At 44.7% G+C, this 18,823-nt stretch overlaps 1 protein-coding gene across 1 annotated transcript; it reads left to right on the plus strand.

The window, feature by feature from the left end:
• Positions 1-352: 352 nt before the first annotated feature.
• On the plus strand, positions 353-17,355 carry pard6b (par-6 partitioning defective 6 homolog beta (C. elegans)). The gene is made up of 3 exons (XM_070910817.1): positions 353-439; positions 2,025-2,247; positions 16,247-17,355. The coding sequence occupies exons 1-3, from the start codon at positions 377-379 to the stop codon at positions 17,191-17,193; spliced, it is 1,233 nt and encodes a 410-aa protein (XP_070766918.1). The 5' UTR covers positions 353-376; the 3' UTR covers positions 17,194-17,355.
• The last annotated feature ends 1,468 nt before the right edge of the window (positions 17,356-18,823 follow it).

Raw genomic sequence — 18,823 nt, forward strand, 5'->3', positions numbered from 1 at the left:
GAAGTATTGTGTCGCCAGCTTTCCAGGCACAGACAGGGAGAGAGAGAGAGAGGGAGAGAGAGAGGTAGAGAGTCAAAGGCAGGGACAGACCGAGGGACACAAGTAGTGGTGTAGCTACAGTGGCAGCGGCAAGTATGACAGGAGATAAGTTTACAGGGTGAGCTAGGCTGGTTGGCAGCCGTTGTCGCATTCTTGGAGAGGCAAGGCGAACCGTTAGACGTCGAGAAGTCGTGGGACGGTCTGTGTTACTGGAAAAACAACACTGGTGGACACGTACAGTTCTTGGATACAGAGCAGCGGCGACGGCAGCAGCAGGAGCAGGAGCAGGAGGGCGAGTGTGTGAGTGCTTTGGCGGCGGTCCCGCTGCTAGCGAAACATGAACAAAAACCACCGAGTGCCGAGCAACCGTTCTCTGAGTGCCGTGGAGGTGAAGAGCAAGGTACACATGGAGACTTCTTTGTCAGTTTACTTGCTATATTTGTAGTCTTAACTCTCCCTGTGCTAATTACTCTGGCTAATTTAGCCTGCTAAGTGGCTTGATAGCAAGTTATGATGTCGCACAAATTACATAGATACAAGCTAACGTTAAAGCTTAACTAGCCAACACAGGGTTTGTTACTCTGACTAGCTCGCGTGTAGCTCGCCATACTCAAAACTTTAATTTTAAACTGTGGCGTAGTTTGAAGTTGATCTGATAAGTTTGATAGCTAGCTAGTAAGTTTTAAGGTGGGGGTTATTGTCAGCTGACACCGCAGTGAGCCAGTGTCACCTGTCACAGCCTCCACCGCCGCCCCCCCCCTCCCCGCTGCTCATTTACCATTTTGACTCAAAGTTTGAGTCAAGCTTTCGTTTCAGCATAACCCCACGGCGAGTTTACATAAATTACAAGACGTTCATGTCAAATAATCCCGACATGACGTGTTAATAGCTGCTTGTCATGCTGTGCGTACAGGTGTCGTACAGGTATCATACGGCCTGCGACAGGCTCATGGCGGCTTCAGAGACAGGCTGCCTGCGTCCTGCCTGTGGCATGATTACACTCACATGCTGAGGAATGGGGCCTCGGGGCGCTTTTTGCTGCTCAAAACTAGTTTTTAGAAATATATATGTTGACACAAACTGTGACCTATTTGTAGTTGCCACTACCTTTGTAGCTAATTACATTCCCCCCCCAACCACTTTACACAAAGTAATAATATGCTTTTTATTTGACTTTGTTCAGCTCCTTCCCAAACCTAGCAGCCCTGGGTCATTTAAAATGTTTTGTCTTCTGATGTCCTAATGCGGGTACCTACCAAACACAGGCCTGTTTTCCAACCTATAAGTGATATAATTCTGCTTTGACAGAAGATGATGAGTGTCCAGGTTGGCAGTGAATTGTAGATCATCTTGTGTCAGTGCTGGGCAACAGTAACCACAACACTTGCTACTCCTCATCAACACCACCAATGGTGTCACAGCTAAACAGTTGCCTAAAGATAAGGGATCTGCAGACATTGATCCAGTCAGACCGCACAGATGACTGTGTTGCTCGTAAGCCAGCAACGTGTTTTGTGAGAATGCATGTATGCCGAAAACACATGGTCTTTCTTACTACTGCATACCAAACATTCTGTCAGGCCGCTTCATTGGCACAATGCTGTTCACTCTTGAACTTATTGCATGCACAAACACAGAAATATCGAGATAAACACATCACAAAGTCTACATCAATAATTCATCACATGTGGCGTGTTAGCTTGTCCACATGGATGGCAGACTCTTACACACAGTCTACAGTGGTTTTGAAATTAGCTAGGCTACCAGAGCAGTGTGTGTTTATCAGTCACAGCCCCAAATCTCAGACCCTTTCAAAGAAATGTTCCTTAATATTGCGTGCATGCATTGCAAGCATGGACTTTTTACTACATCTCCGCTATCTCACGGCTTATTTGGCTCTTAAATAATCAGATTCTTAATCTCCCTCATACCCATGTGTGTTGGTACGATTGTTCTCATGTATATGCCTGTCTGCTCCATCCCAGTTTGGTGCAGAGTTTCGTCGGTTCTCGCTGGATCGGTCGAAGCCGGGCCGCTTCGATGAGTTCTATGGCCTCCTGCAGCACGTTCATCGCATCCCCAATGTGGAGTTGTTGGTGGGCTACGCTGACGTGCATGGTGACCTCCTGCCCATCAACAATGATGACAACTACCACAAAGCCATCTCCACTGCTAGCCCTCTACTCAGGCTGTTCCTGCAGAGGAAAGGTAAGCACAGAGCAAGTGTTTGAACAAAGAGTCCTAGTTTCCACCTGTTTGATAGGTCAGATCTGCCTTCCTATGGAAATACAAACAAAGGTCTTGTGTTAGCTTTGAATAGTACAACTTAGAAATATGGGATAGCCTGTTGAACAGGAAAATATGTTGTGTATTTTGTCTAGATAACCAAAAAGATACATTTATAAAAGACCACAGTATCACCTTATCTTTTCAGGTTTTCAGGCTGTGTGTTGCCCATGTATTTTGTCCTGATTGAGCTGTCATTGCAAACAAACTACTCAACACTACCCTGTCCTCTAGCTATGTCCTTTGGTGTCCCTTTCTGACCCACATAGCGAAAGGTCAGCAACCTTGCTGAGAGGCATTATTTGTTTCCCAAGACAATCTCTCTGCATGGGCTGGACAAAACAAACAAAAGTCAACATAAACGCAATAAAGAGTAATAACAATAATGATAACAACTTTTTAATAATTTTAATAACTTTAATAATTTTATAGCGCTCTTCACGGGACCCAAGGCTGCTTTACACATAATAAGATAATTTTTTTTCTCACTTCTCTCCGACCACCATTTATCAAATTGCCCAGGGGGCACTCATCCAATTAGGATATCCTGTTTTTTTTTGGCACAAGGTCAACACATATATACTTTTTGTAAATTATACTCCTGTTGGTTCTTACTTCCTGGCTGGCTCTGATATAAGCATTAGCAATAACAACACTAGTTACTATTATAGCTGTTATACTTGTGCTGCAAATATAGAAGTTTTGGTTGCTGTAATTGTGACGGTAGTTTGCTAGTCATTGTTTGCACATGTTTAGGGATTAGCATAAACCTGTTTCTGTCAGGCTACATATATAAAGTCTGGATTGAATTGATTTTTGAAGTGCATCCTAGGTAATGTGTTGCGGAGTGTGACCTGTTGAATGCAGGGAGGACCCCAGGGTCTGCTGGCTGGGGCGGGTCGGGCCGCGCACACTGTTGTGTTTAAGCTGTCTCGCTGTGCCATATGACCCTATAGAAGCTAAGCCACTTTGTCAGGAGGAGATTAGTGGGGTCACTGTGTAGCGCTGCATGGGACCGTGTTTCAATTACACGCTCCAGACACTAGCCCCACGCTGGGCTCACTGCTGCTCACACACAAACACATGGAAACATGGCCACGCAGGCAAGCAGCACAGTCACACACAACTTCACACAGTCATGCACTCACACACGCACTGCCTTATAGGAAGGATAGAACAAAGACAGAAGACAAACACACACACACGCTAATGCAGCCACAACCCCCTGCAGACCCCATTGCCCTCAGACCCTGGTCTCCCTCCTGATTTGTCTACCCCCCTTCACCTTACTGCTAAGCACCAGTTGGTCCCAGCTTAAAAGGCTCTGCAGCGTGCGGATGCAGCAAATTGGCAGCTTGTAGATGATTTATTATATATCTGCAGACACTAGTTATTATCTCTGGTGATGGCTCTATAGTGAGTTAATGGCTTCTCTACATCGGGGGCCAAGTGAAGTCAGAGCCTTTTTTTAATACTGAATACTAAGCACACATCTCACATCTTTAATCAGCTCTCAACATGAGGATGACAAATGGTTTTGTTGTCCTTCATGACATTGTTTGTTGTTATTTAATCATGCGGGTCAACTCCAAACTCTTTCCTGTTATCAGCAGCAAAGGAGGAAGGTCATAGTGGAGGGTCATGGGGTCAGTGGGAGGGTCACACTTAGTCCCACCTGCGCAACCCTACCACAGTTTTGACATCTTGACTGCTGAGTAATTCCACTGAACCAGTTTTTGTTTAGTCCACCGCAGCATATCGGTCCAGAGTTTCAGTCTTACAGTCATAAACTGGTTTATAATACCATTAGATTACTACTATGTCCTTTGAGACTGTAACTTAGCGATTATGTAAATGTATTAAATGGTCACTGGTCAGATGTGATGTGACTGGTCATTATTGCATAAGAGCAGGACTTCAGACAAGGCAGCAGTGTGGGCCAAAGTTTTACAACGAGGCCTTCATGGGGCAGTGCAGTGAAATCTTATTGCACAGATATCTGGGAAATGTGTTTGGAGGTCATAAAAGCAACACTCAATCTCCAGTGTTAGTGACTGTAAACAGGTTTCTGACAGACAATTGTGTGTGTGTGTGCCTAGTTTTGGCACGGTTCAGTCCACGTGTGTTGTGATTTTATTTTTGGCACTACATTTTGTTTCTCTGGAAGCCTAAATCCAGACTACGTATATCCTAGGCGAGGTGACCTGTGGGTTTTGTTCATTCGTTGGTGTGCAGATGGTTCGATGGATGGATAGAGGGATGGATGTTAGGCTGTGAGTGTCTGTTGTTGTATTGTTGTGGTCTCGTTCTTGAATAATGCACACATTGTTGTTGTTTATGCATCAACGCTGGTCATCACTGACCAGCCATTAATGTCGTATTGTTCACTGCAGAAAAATGGGGTAAGTGTTTGTGCCTGTGTGTGGACTACTGGAGTCTGTCTATGCCGGTCATTTTTAAAATTGCCCAACACACACCAATACAACTAAGCAGCAGCGGGTATCCCCTACACACCGCCCCCCCATCCCTGAACAATGTGTTGATGGCTGTTGAGCTGGCAGTGAGGTGTCCACTGTTTACTGGTTGTCATGGCAGCAGTGAAGAGGCCCGTTCATAGGTGGATTAACAGTGCTGGAGTCTCTTTAAGGCTGATGGGAAGCATGCTGGGTGCACTACTGCTAGTATTTGAAAACATAAAGTGTCTTAAGGTCTGTCTAAGCTGTCTTTCTACAGCTTAATTTGTCTGATATTCTCATGTAGTTGATGCTACTTAAAGTCGAGAATGTGTCAGAGACTACACAAACCATCTAAATTAGAATCAGTAAATAATATTTTCTTTGTCATTGTTGTCATATCTGTGACTGCTGTTTTAGATGCTGGCAAAGTGCATCTGGTTGGAGACATGGCTGTTTCACATCATGCCTTCTGCTAGCCTCCAGTCAGTGTCAGCTTTTAGTTGTCATAGCTCCTTGTCCTCTGCGTAGCTTTGATTGGAGGCAATCCGTGGCATGATAATGCGATACTTTGCTTCACAGTATATTATGAATGAAAACCAATCACACAATTATCTTAGTATTAAAGTTTAGTTTATATGGAGCACATGGTTATAGCAAGAGCTTTTATTAATAATAATAATCATAATAATCATAATAATTATAAAATTTAACTTGTCAGTGCTTTCTGGTAGAAAAACTATGTAATGGTGACACTGTTTCTAAAAGACCTCAAACCTAGTTTGGCATTTCTGTACTGCAATTTCTTTATACTTAACGGCCGACATACGTTGATACAGATATATCTGCAATAAGCTGATATTTCCTATATAGTGGCCTGGCCGATTAATCGTTCTACCTCTAATTGACATTTTATTACCACCCAAAATAATCCAGTATTGATATTGTTATTGCAGTGTGTGATCCAAGTGCTTCACAAACCATTGTATATTTGTACATTGATGGTAGAAGTCTTTCAGCAGAATTACGTTGTTGCTCATGAAAATAATGTGATACTTGAGTCATGTAGGCTTGTGGACTTCCATCCAAAAGAAATGCTGAATGCTGCAAACACAACTTCTTAAATATCAAACAAAAATATGAATTTGAGACGGAATAAAACTCACTGAAGCAAACAATTTCATCTTAAAAGTAAAACTTACAAACAAATGATTTGTGTAATTATATAAACTATTGGTCTTGGCGGACACCCTAAACAGCAGCATTGGGCATTCACTACCCCCTAGCTAACTTTAAGATTAATACAGTGTATATACTGATCATACATGTTGTCTGTGATGCACTAGATGTTTTGTTGTTTTGCCATTGTGTCTGTCTGCAAAAACCGAAACTCGTGCTTGCTGCACTGAGCAACGTCCGGGGCACTGACCTGTCACTCAAAAACTCATTAGCCAATGGGGACGTACCCCTGAAAAAAACCTTCCCACGTGAGAGGTTTGTGTCAGAAGTGCGAACAAAAAGTCAGGCAGCACAAACGAGAGAGCTGGCAGCGTAACCGCATAGCCGACAGTGAGGGCTAAAGAAGCAGAGCGAACAGTTTTAGAGAGCTTTATTCTCTCTCAAATCCTTATTTTTTAGATTGCAGATCCTTATTTCTAGTTTGATTATATTGACACGAATCTGATCGAATCTAGTTTCTGATCCAAACAAAAGTGGCATTGGGGAAACTGTGAGTCACGCCCAGGTTTATTGGTTGGCTTTAAACATAGTTGTCAGAAGAGATTTAGCTGGATTTGAGTGACACCATGTTTGCCTGTATCAGTCATCCAGAACATTCCTTGTGTTTGTGCACACATAACATACACAGAGTTTCCAGGTTGTCATCCATGTAGTGGTAGCAGCTTTTCAAGCAGTCTCTTTCAGGGCGTGGGTTTGTTTGGTGACGTTGCTCACCGCTCACACAGTTTCAGTCGTGAGTGGCTCGTAACTCTTCACCAGTAAGGTAAAGGGGAAAGATATCGAGAGGCACAGGAATGCCTGTATTTGCGTATCCCAGCAGGGACTGCCTTTGAAATTAGTAACCAGCGTATGAGTCATCCAGACAGAGAAAAGGAAATGTACAGTGTGAAAGTACAACACAGACAAAGTCTACCCAACCTGCACAGCAAGCATTAGAGCAGGATAATGGCAGCAACTCTGAGTGTGATAAGTAATGTACTGAGTTAAGTCATGAAAGGGAGAGATGCTGTAGGTGCATAGTGACAGAGACGGGGTGAGAATGTGACAGGCACAGAGAGCCAGATGAAACAAGGAAGACAGTGTGGTGGAGAAAAAGATTTTGATGAAAGAGACAAAGCATAAAAAAAGTCAGAATAGACAGGATGGGACATCATGTAAGGAAGGAGAGATTTATATCGTGAGCTTGAGATGAAAGGATTAAAGCGAGAGAGACGAAAGTGCTGGCAGGTGTAATGGATGTCATCTCCCCCAAGGAGCACAGGAAAGACATTTAAGAGCGTGCTCTGTGAAAATAATAGAAATCAGCCACCCGTCTGCTTTGGTTTTCAAGTTTTCCACAGTGCATGAATTATTCCCTAGGATGCTGTATGTAATGAGTGAGGGGACGATGGATTCATAGCACTGGAGGAGGAATGCGTGGAGGAGGAACAAGTCTTAGGCCTAATAAGAGAGATGGAAGGATGAAAGGGAGAGTGAGTAAACAGTATTAAAGAGGGAGTAATGTATAAGGCATTGTTTAGGCAAGGCATCTAATTAGCGATGTGGGGAAAGGAGAGGGAGTAGTGTAAGTGTGATAGGAATGCAATGAGAGAGGGAGGGAGAGAGAGGGAGAGAGAGGGAGAGAGAGAGAGAGAGAGAGAGAGAGGGAGAGGGAGAGAGAGGGAGAGAGAGAGAGAGAGAGAGAGAGAGAGAGAGAGAGAGAGAGAGAGAGAGAGAGAGAGAGAGAGAGAGAGAGAGAGAGAGAGAGAGAGAGAGAGAGAGAGAGAGAGAGAGAGAGAGAGAGAGAGAGAGAGAGAGAGAGAGAGAGAGAGAGAGAGAGAGAGAGAGAGAGAGAATAGTATTAGTGAGGGAGGAATGCAGAGTGAGGCCCAAGCTGGGGAGGGTTGGAGAGAGAGATAGAAATGAAAGAAATGAGGGAGAGAGATGGAGGAAGAAGGGAGGGAGGGGGCATTTTGGGTGGAATGTGGCCAGCCTCTGATCACGTCTGCTGGCTAGATTAGACAGGACAGCAGGCCAGACTGGACCCTCGGCTCCAGAGCCTGGCTCGATCAACAAGGGGTATAGATGGACAGAGAAAGAGATGGTGAAAGCGAAGGAGAACGAGTGTAAGAAAGCGGAGAGCCAGAGAACATTTAAAACAAGAGAGAGCGCACAGCCTGGCAAGCGAAAACCTTACTCCCTACCCTTTGAAACCTGGCTGGATGAGAGTTGATGGATGAAGATGGAGGGGGGGAGACAGTGGGAGTCCAGGCTCTCCGTTATAGTCTGTCAGAATTTCTCAGCTCAGAGTTGGTCAGGGAAGATGAATGGATAGAGGGAGGGAAGGAAACAGGGGGCGCTCTGAAAAACACAGACTGGATGAGAAACATGGAGGAGGGAAAAACAACACTTTGGACCAGTACGGAAAGGGAAAGGGAGAGGTGAGGGTGAGGCAGCGGGCAAAGTGGACTGTTGACCACAAACCAGAAGGGAGAAGTGACTGAGCTGTACTTGGGACAAATGCAGCTAAGGAACAGGAAAGAGAGTATACAGATGGCGTCAGGTGAATGTGTGACAATGCTGTAACAGATTGTTGAACTTTGTCAGCGTGGGCCTCAAAGACATGTCATAAACGCTAGCTGATATATTGCAGTTGTTGAGAAATCATCATACTGTCTCAAGAATTGAAACAAAGAGAGGAGTGTGTAGTCATTTATTTGTATTTAAAAATGAAAAACATGGATGTAAACGAATGAAAATCACCAAAGACTGGAGATGGTTTTCACCCAAATGTGAAGATACTTAAGGATACATTTAATTTGTGGTATCTTTTTTATTTTGGCTTGCAAGCGGACAGGTGTATTTCTTTCTGATTTTTAATTAAAGCATTCCTTCTCTTCCTTGGGCTTGGTGCCACAGCGATATTGATGTGAAGCATGATAACTGATATGCTTATCTGTGAATTTCTTTCAGCACACCATTCCAGCATATTTACCCTGGCTAGCCGTGCACTGTTGTCAGCAGGCCCTGACATGCAGCTCCCAAACACTGTTGCCTAACTACTGTCGCTGTTTGTACTTTATTTGCTCCTTATCCTTTCTACATTCAGCCTTCACACTTTTACAGAGCTATGTAAGACTGATAATGGTAAAAGATAGGTTCACTGTTTTTTCAAGTCTATCTTAATACAACACTCACATGCTCATACATACATTGAAACGGTTATTGATGGCTATAATTGTTTCCTTCCTGTAAAGAGATCCCTTCCCATACGATGGGGGGGCGAAATCCACAGCACAAATGACTTCTTAAATTCCCCTGAAGCTAATCTGAAGCTCCAGCAGTCTGAGATGGACAAATCAAGTTCCCAAGTTACAACCTTGTTAGTACAGAATTCCTGCTTTGTGTTTCTCTCCCTCTGCTGCGGCTCAGCAAGAAACGCTGTCTGTAGAAACACAAAGAGGGAATTTCACTGTAAAAACACTGTAGCTTTGTAAGATATTCACTTCACAGACTGCTGGAGCCTCATTGTGGAAAGCAAAATTTTAGTATGCCTTATTGTACAGAACGAGGGCCACATCACTCACGTTGATATGGCTTTAGGAAGGGGATCTCTTTGTTTGCCTCAGTGGCCAGATCTAACTGCAGGTTGGCTGTGTTGTCTTCCAGAGCCGGCTGCTGAACGCAAGACAGAGCCAGAAGCACAGAGTCCCCCTGCTCGTCCCCACCCAGTAAAGTCCTTATTCAGACGCATGAGCGACAGGCTTGTGAGGCTAGACTTGGGCTCCCCCAGCACACGTGGCTGCTCCTCCCTCCCTTCTTCTCCTTCATCCTCCCCAACGTCTAGTCCCTCCCCTCCCTTCACCTCCTGGAGGCTACATATAGCAGGGCTGCGTAGAAGGCTCGGTTTATCAGACCCAGATCTATCCACCTCTCCCCAGACTCGGCCTCCTTCCTGTAACCCAGTACTGCAACCGACATCCCCATGTGACCTGCCCCTTTCACCTACCCAGCCCTGTCCCAATCTCAAATCCAGCCTCAGCCCCAGGCACATCCCCACTCCTAGTTACCCTGAGAGCCAGACCAAGTCCAAACACCAGCTTTAGTCCCTCCGCTACCAGTCCAGTCTGCTTGCCCCATGCTGACTCTGTCTCAGTCTCTCGTCAGATCCATACTAGTCTTACCAGTCCCTGTCACTGTCCTAGACAAACCCCTTTTTTTCCATTCCAGGTGCTACATGTATTGTCCCAACGCTGACCATTGAGTCCTGGGCTTGATGTATCTGTAGTAGCAGCAGCTGTAACTTTAAAAGTCAAAGCATCGAGAGGACAGAGAGTTCAGCCAGAGATCTACAAGGAAAGAGAAGCATAACAGAGGCAGAAAGGGGAGAAGAAGACCAAGAGGGACAGACCGAGAGATGGACGAGTGACTGAGGGACAGATTGAGTGAAGGGCACAGGGGAGAAACATGGAAGGGTGAGGGGGAGAGGAGGTATTGCAGGAAGGAGAGACCTGTCTATGTCAGCACAATAGAAATTGATGGAATTGCTTCATAATGCAGTGACGAGACGCAAACACACACACACACAGAAAAGTGCTGTACGTGAGTGTAGTCTGGCAAATAAACTGTATTCATTCTGCATAAAGCCCGTTCGTAAGCTGTGTTAATTGTACGTTGCATTAAAGCTGGTGTTCCCTGCTGTAGATTGTAGTTTCTGTATTTTTTGATAAATGGCTCCTGTCAAGGCAGAGTAATAAAGCAGGACTGATGAGTGTAATAGAGAATTCACTAGTGAGATGATATGATGAGGCCTAGAAGCACGCTAATGTTCATGACTGGAGTCTTTTGAATTATGGATTTAATAAGAAATTCATCAAATTGTCAGTTCAATTACACATCCAGGCTTTGTCTTTGCTCCAGCGTGCCTCGCACCTCTGTAGGTCTGTACAGCATCTGCCTTTCCCAAGCACCTCACTCATATCGGCGCACTCTGTTGTCTGCTTCTCTGTTTTCTTGCTGTCCCTATTCCGTCCTTTCCTCTCACCACTCTCCCTTTGACCTCCCTCCTTCCATTTCTTTCTCCCCGTCTTATCAGCAGCATTAAGGCACTTTTATCTGGGCTGTGCCAGGAAGGTATGCTCACCACACCAAGAATAGTAACCCTCCGGGAATTTACTCCTTTGAAAGTTTTTTTATCACCTCCTCCTCTCTTTTCCTTTCTTCACCCTCTCCGCTGTGTGGATTTGCTGTATTTCTGTCTCTCCTGCCTGTTTCACATCTTTTGTTTTGCACCTCCCCTGGTTTTTCTCATCGGCGCCAGTTCACATTGACACACACGCGCGCGCACACACACACACACACACACACACACACACACACACACACACACACACACACACACACACACACACTCTCTCCCCCTCTTGTATCGCTCTGTGTCAGGAACACCGTGGCACCGGCTGTGTGGTGGACGTCCAGGCTTGTCATCAACAAACCTGACTGTTTCCAGAACACCACAACCTTCAACCGCTTGTCTTTTCCTTCGTGTTTTTCTCACTCAGATCCTTGAGACATGTGTTGTGCTTGGATACCGAAGACTGGTTTCACGGACAGCAATTATTATCCTTTGCTTTTAGCTAGAACACTACTTATGTCTCTGTGCAATATATTAGACATTAGACTAATATATCTATGTGCTGTGACCTTCATAACGCTCCATACCTCATTGTAGTTGTAACTATACAAGTCTAGTAGTAGCTACAGTCGAGTTAATGTGCCATACAATGAAAGATTGTTCTACTACATTAATTTTATCACTCCAAGAGCAGCTACATAAATACCTGAAATGTAACTGTAGAGTCAGTAGTAGTAGTGATCTTGTTGTGTCACCTGGACACAGTATCAGTTTTCCCTGACGCAGCGCCCAGGAAGTACCAGGAAGTAATGGATTGTTGTGTGTCATCGTAGTCGTCAGGGATCATTATAGTACAAGGAATGCCTGGGCCTGGTCACCCTGCGTCTTCATAATTGTAATGTTGGAGCAGGTGCATGCATGAGTGGTACTTGAGAAGGAAGTATATTAATGTCCGTTGAAAAAAAGGTGCGGCTCTACAGATGTCTATAAGATAATTTTCTATGAGTAAAAAACATATTTTCGGTGTATGTTTTGGTCGAGATGAGTAGTTAGTGTCACGGACAGAGATGGTGGTGTCAGTAGCTGTGGCGTGTACTGCTGGCCCGCACATCCCACTTATTATGAGCCTTTAACATTGGCTCTTTTTTTAAGCCAAAGTCCGGAGCTGGAGCATGATGCATCCAGAGTGTGTGAAGAATGGAGCACTGAGGAAGATGATGTGTTCAACCAATGCATGCCAGTTTGCTGAAGTGGTTTCCTTTCCTTAGGCAGTGTTGTCTTAGTCCCTTCAATGTCAGGATAGAGATGCATTAGTTGTTCACCCCTGTGTGTGTGTGTGTGTGTGTGTGTGTGTGTGTGTGTGTGTGTGTGTGTGTGTGTGTGTGTGTGTGTGTGTGTGTGTGTGTGTGTGTGTTACATACTACAGAGAGGAATGACTAAGCATCACCGCATGTGTCCTCACTTGTGACGATGTGTGTTGGGTCGTCATTTTCTCCTCCATTGCTTCGCTTCCTCTGCTCCTCACTGACTCCATTCAGAGTGTGGGAAATCAAAGCAGCCACTGCATAGTTGGAATACCTAACCTGTGCGGAGCCATGGCAAGTGCAGGGCTGGGGATTATCTTTTTATTCAGGGTTTGGCAGTTATGCCTTAAGTATGATACTGATACACTGCAGGTGTATCTTGCATCAGGAGATGAGAAACTTTGGCAAAGGCAACCAACATTTTACAGGGCTCCTGTTTTGAAAAACGTTGGCAGGAAACATTAAAAAGCCCACCAGAGATGACGTGCTTAACCAACTCACGGAGCTGATGTTAGCCTAATTAGCTAGCTAGCCAGCCACGTCTGGTAAAATCAGGGGCAGTTGTCATTTCAGCTCAGCAAACCAAGGGTTGTCAGCTGGAAACAAGAAGCCTACTTTTGTTTACTTTTTGTTTGAAAAATTACAAAACAATTTGAATCTACCACTGTTGACATGCAAGAATGGACAGCTTGACAGGCGTAGCAACAGTGACTAGGGGGTGGGGCTTAGTAAATGGTCATGGACCTGTGTGTCTAAAATTAGTAGTAGTAGTGGGAAAACTGGGGTGGAAGAGTGCGCTGAAATTAGTTCTTCATACCTGGCTTGATTTGTTACAAATTGGTCCATAAATATTAAACAGCAGCCTTGTGTTAAATATCCTCTCAAATGTTGGCATTACAAAACTTCCCTATCTCCCTACCAACATTTCTTTTTTTTTTTTTTTTTTTAATGAATGAATCATTAGCCTAATGATGCAGCTGCATTCCTGTACACTCTCAGTCATGCTTGATGTATCTACAGAACACAAAGGGAATAAAAGTGAAGCTATATATGCACTACACAAACCCCACACAACAGCAGACACCAATTTGCTATAATTGACCACAAGCACCCATTCTGTGATTGATAGACCACTGACAATGCTCAGATATTCTCATAATGCAACAGAGGTCAAACACATCAATAGCACGATGTTAGATATAATTGGCCCTAACTAACCAAAATAAATTCATACTAGGATTTAACAGATTTACATTTTTTTTGGGGAATAATATTTTATTTATTGGAGATTTTCTCAGAATATGTCTGGAAGCTTCATATGGAGTATAACAGTCCATAATCAATCCCGTGAATTTCACACTGGCCAGCCAAGCAGGTTACATTTCTGTCATGTGTTCAAAGTCTACTACGTTCTCTGTGTTTCCTACATGTGTAACAGGCATCCACAGGAACCTTTTCAGTCCCAGGACCACCCTGAAACATTTTGTCTAACGTCCTGATGTTAACATGTTAAGATGACAGTCCCCATTATGGAATTACCTTCTAACATTCCTGGTCTAATAAGTACCAGCCATGTACAGGTCATTTAGTTGTTTTGCAGGCAAAAATTCAACATTTTGTTTTGTTATATCATCCAGCATGCTGGGGTAGTATTATAACTGAGCCCTGTGTGTAAATAAAAACAGTGGAAACAAAAGGAGGTCATTTGTACTTTGAAAAATGAGGAACAGTGTGTGTGTTTACATTGTGCTTTGCCTATAGGCCTTTGTAGCCAATTAGACTGAGAGCTTTGCTTCTGTGCTCTAATGAGCTCTGATGTTCCTATGTATTGGGTTTCTCTGTGCTGCTGTTCATTAATGCTCAACCATCATCACTATCTAGAGATAAACCTTATATTGTGTGTGTGTGTGTGTGTGTGTGTGTGTGTTTTTACATGAACGCCTGCCTGCGTGTGCTTGCAGGTGCTCGCGTATGTTGTTTCTTCCATTGCAACTGTAACTCTATTGTCCGGACTGTCCTTTCATATGCTGGAGATAGAGAGATGGGTTAGATGAAAGGAAGTCTAGCAAGAGTGAAATGAGATGTAGAGTGTTGCCTCCTTCTATGCATGACTGCACTGCAAGAACAACCCTTTTGTCAGCGATGGAGGGAGAAATGTGTGTGTGTGTGTGTTATGTGTGCGCAAATGCAAACATCCACCTGTACGTCCTTTTTGCATATTGCGCGTCTCTGTGGCATTGTTTACTAAAGCATGAAGAAAAAACTGTTTGAACAGGTACACACCTCGGATGATGAAAGTGTGTCCACATGAGGAAAAAAATATAGCTTCATAAGGTCAGGGCTGGCAAAGATATAGGACGTGTGTGTATACACTAGACTTGTGCCTCATGGGAACTGAAACGCGAGACTGTCGCTCTTTTCTCGGGACAGTTGATCCTTTGTTTTGGTTTTAGGGATGGAGAGGGGAGTGGTGGGGTGCGTACCTGAACCTGAGAGCCGAAATCTTTATCACCCACCTGAATGGATATTTTCCCAGATTAGTCACACACACACACACATGCACACACTCAGAGGGAGAGACAAACAGCGAAGGGAGAAGTATTCAGTGTAAGATTGCCAGAGCTTTATTTATAGAGCACTTTCATCTAAAAACAGAGTTTACAAAGTGCTGTAAGAACAGCAAAAAGCGAGGAATATGGAAAAGGTGAAGAAGTTGATGACATATTCAAAAGAAAGATGTTCAAAATAACACCAAAAATAGATAAAGAAACTTGAGTTTATTGGGCCGGGGCCCAGCAAAAAAAAGAGAATGAAAGTCACAAAGATGTTAATGTTTAGCTGCTTGCATTATGCTGGTTAACTATTAGAGAGCCAAGGCCCAGTTTTTCCTTCCTTTACCTGGCCATCCTATTCTCTGTTAATATCAGCCATGTTGGGTTAAAGTCTATAGTAGCTTGACAGTGTACACTCTTCCTCCTCATAATGTACATAACAAAGGGCAAGGTTTTGTGGCATGCCGGTGACTCATGCAGCTAAAATGTGACTGAAATATTCTATTTTCAAATGTGAACTTTTTGGCAGCTCAGACCTACTCTGTCTCTCATTTGAAACCAAGATGCCAAAAAATAGTAGTTTGACATTTGGGGAAATGCGCTCAAGATTGATATGACTCTCATATCAATCCATTAAATATGAAGCTACAGCCAGGAGACGGTTAGCTTAGCTTTGCATAAAGGCTGGAAACGGGGGACAGCTAGCCTGGCTCTGTCCAAAGGTAACAAAATCTGCCTACCAGCACCTTTAAGGCTCACAAACATGTTATATCTCATTTGTTTAATCCGTACTGAAGTGTATAAACGGCAGGTTCCTGGAGGTGACGCATGGACAATCTGTGACACCAACCATATGCTCATTAAATCTATAATAAAACCTCTCTGCTCACCATATGCACCTGCTGGAGCGTGTAAAAGAGTGCTGATGAAGGACTGGGAGTTGGACTGAGCGCCTGGTTGTCTGGTGTGGCATTTTGCATCAGCACGACCTGAGGGGAGTTCTGGGGATCAACGTCTTGTGTGTGTTCAGCACAGACACCCTGCAGGGATGCCTCAGGCTGCAAACTGCTCCACTGCAAAGCATTATTCATTCTCCAAAAACTACATGATGCAACAGAGTGTCAGCCTGAATAAGGACTTGATGTGTAATGAGCCTAGTATGACGATGATTAACCAGCTTTTGTTAACGTATGTCCTCTTTGTCCTCTCTTCCTCTTCTGTACTTCTCTTTGTCTACTTCCTCTATCTTTTATTTTGCAGAGGAAGCTGATTACACAACGTTTGGCACCGATTCGCTGACCAGGAAGAAAAACACGGTGCTTTCGGCGGTTCTTCTGCGGCCTGACGCCAACAGGAAAAAACCGCCGGTGATAATCAGCCTCCCGAGGGACTTCCGCCCGGTCTCCTCCATCATCGATGTGGACATCCTCCCTGAGACGCACCGACGTGTTCGCCTGTACAAGCACGGCCAGGAAAAACCGCTGGGCTTCTACATCCGCGATGGCTCCAGCGTACGGGTCACTCCACAGGGCCTGGAGAAGGTCCCGGGGATATTCATCTCTCGCATGGTGCCCGGCGGGCTAGCGGAGAGCACCGGCCTGCTGGCAGTCAATGATGAGGTGCTGGAGGTGAACGGTATCGAGGTGGCTGGGAAGTCTCTCGACCAGGTGACGGACATGATGATCGCCAACAGCCACAACCTCATCATCACCGTCAAGCCTGCCAACCAGCGGAACAATATTGTTCGCGGTGGAGGAGGAGGAGGAGGCGGCGGCGGCACGGCGTCAGGTAGCTCAGGACGCTCGTCGGACAGCGGTGCCAGCTACTATGGCTACTCATCGCACGGTGGGGTTGGTGCCGCCGCCTCCATGCCATCGCACATCATCCAGAACTTCCCCGCTGGGGAGCTGGAGAGCGACGAAGACGACGAGGATCTGGTGATCGAGGCAGGAGGCGAGGCTGAGCCCATCAGACGCGCCCCCTCCAACTATAGCATGCCCTTGATGCCTCGCTACGAGCCGCACCTCAACCTCCGCGCTGCCACCACCTCCACCTCCGCCCTCTCCATCAACGCCAATGGGACCCTGCCAGCCAGCGGCAGCAGCGGATCACTAAGCAACGCCAATGCCACTTCGACCACGCCGTCGCCAGACAGAGCAATGGAGAGGCGGAGTCTGGAGGAGGACGGCACTGTTATAACTCTGTAGTTTGGGCATTCACACACTAAACACTGGAAACCAGAGAAACAAACACTTCTTCACACACTTGTGGGATCAGCAAATCAAACACAGGAACATCCTGCACCATCATACAGCGACTGTACCTGAGAAGCACAATGAAATGTGTACATATTACATCTCAAGCTGACTCTGACACCTAAATGTTTGTTCATCTTAACATTTACTCGTCAAACACTGCACCCCATACTTTGCTCCTCTACATGCCAATGACCACGCATGTATGCCATAGTGGTAACACCACCCCCCCCCCAGGCAGATAAATGTCAAAGAAAGAAGGGCAGAAAAAGTGTAATTTGGTGCCCTGCTACCCTCCACTGTATTTCTAAACCACTAGAAGCACTTGTTTTTAACCCAAAAACTGTTGTTACGCTGAACTTCCACTAGAGGGCAGAGATGAGACACCCCCATAACAAACACACACTGAAGCAGCATTTTAGCTCAAGCATTTGTTGACAATCTGTGGTTGTTTTTTTGCCTTGTCACCCCACACCCTTACCGCTGCCCTACAGCACACTATGACCACCTCCCTTCCCCCAGGTGACCACAGCATGCGTCAGGTAAACAGTTAGCTAGTACTTTCCAGACAGTGCTGAGATCTGCAATAATACTGTAGTTTTTATTCGAGGAGAAACGAGAAACAAGTCTGGGTTCTTTGTGCAGGCTCAGATGCTTTTAACGACTGCTGTTAGCTGTTTTTCCTCTCTTTACCTGCTGCGTTAATGACTGACTGATAATGAAAGGCTGATGATTTTGATAATTCTTGGGAGCAACTTAAAAAAAATCCCTTTACCATTAGGCCTGTGTTTTATATTATTTTAATATGTTGTTTCTGTTTCTTTTCTTTTTTTTTTTGCTTGTATCTCACAAGTGACTGTATGACCAGTTTCCACCTGACCCAACTGGAAAGTGCCGTCACTCCAGAAAACTGGCCCTACCTGGGAAAGGGACATGTTAGAATTCATTTCCCTCTCATATTTCCTCATATTGCACTCCCTCCCATTTCCACGACAAGGGCTATTTCCCCTGCTGCATGTGTACAAATAACAAAATGTGAATGTGATTGAATTTCTTTTGTTTGTTTGTTTTCTCCCTCTCCATTCTTTTTGGACCACGACTCAATATATCTAACCTCAGTGCTGTACAGTTTATTCATCTCTTCATCACTTGGATGTGTCCTGAGACTTTCACAAATGAAAAGTGTTCTCTTTTTTTAATCTTCAATCTAATGACACAAGATGAGAGAATTTAACACTGTATTCAGAATAGCTACTAAGTATTGATTTTGGGCCTAAATGGCAGATCAATAGCTGGACTGTAACACTGTTAAAGCAAATACAACCACAGAAGTGAGTGGGAATGAGTGGAAAACACACTGACAATAGAGAAACTGCCTGTATCTCAAAGTGAGCCCTGGCCAGATTGAGTCATATTTAAACAAACACACATGCAGGTACACTGGCCACAAACGGATTCACTTTGGTATTTGAGAAAGGCGAGACAGGTCTGTCTTATGTACAATGTGTCTTGGCCCTATTCTGTATTTGGTATTTCCATTGAAGCTGTTGCTTTCCTTGAAAAGGTCATAAGAAAGCTGTAA

Source organism: Enoplosus armatus, chromosome 8, assembly GCF_043641665.1.
Source record: "Enoplosus armatus isolate fEnoArm2 chromosome 8, fEnoArm2.hap1, whole genome shotgun sequence".
Lineage (NCBI taxonomy): Eukaryota > Metazoa > Chordata > Actinopteri > Centrarchiformes > Enoplosidae > Enoplosus > Enoplosus armatus.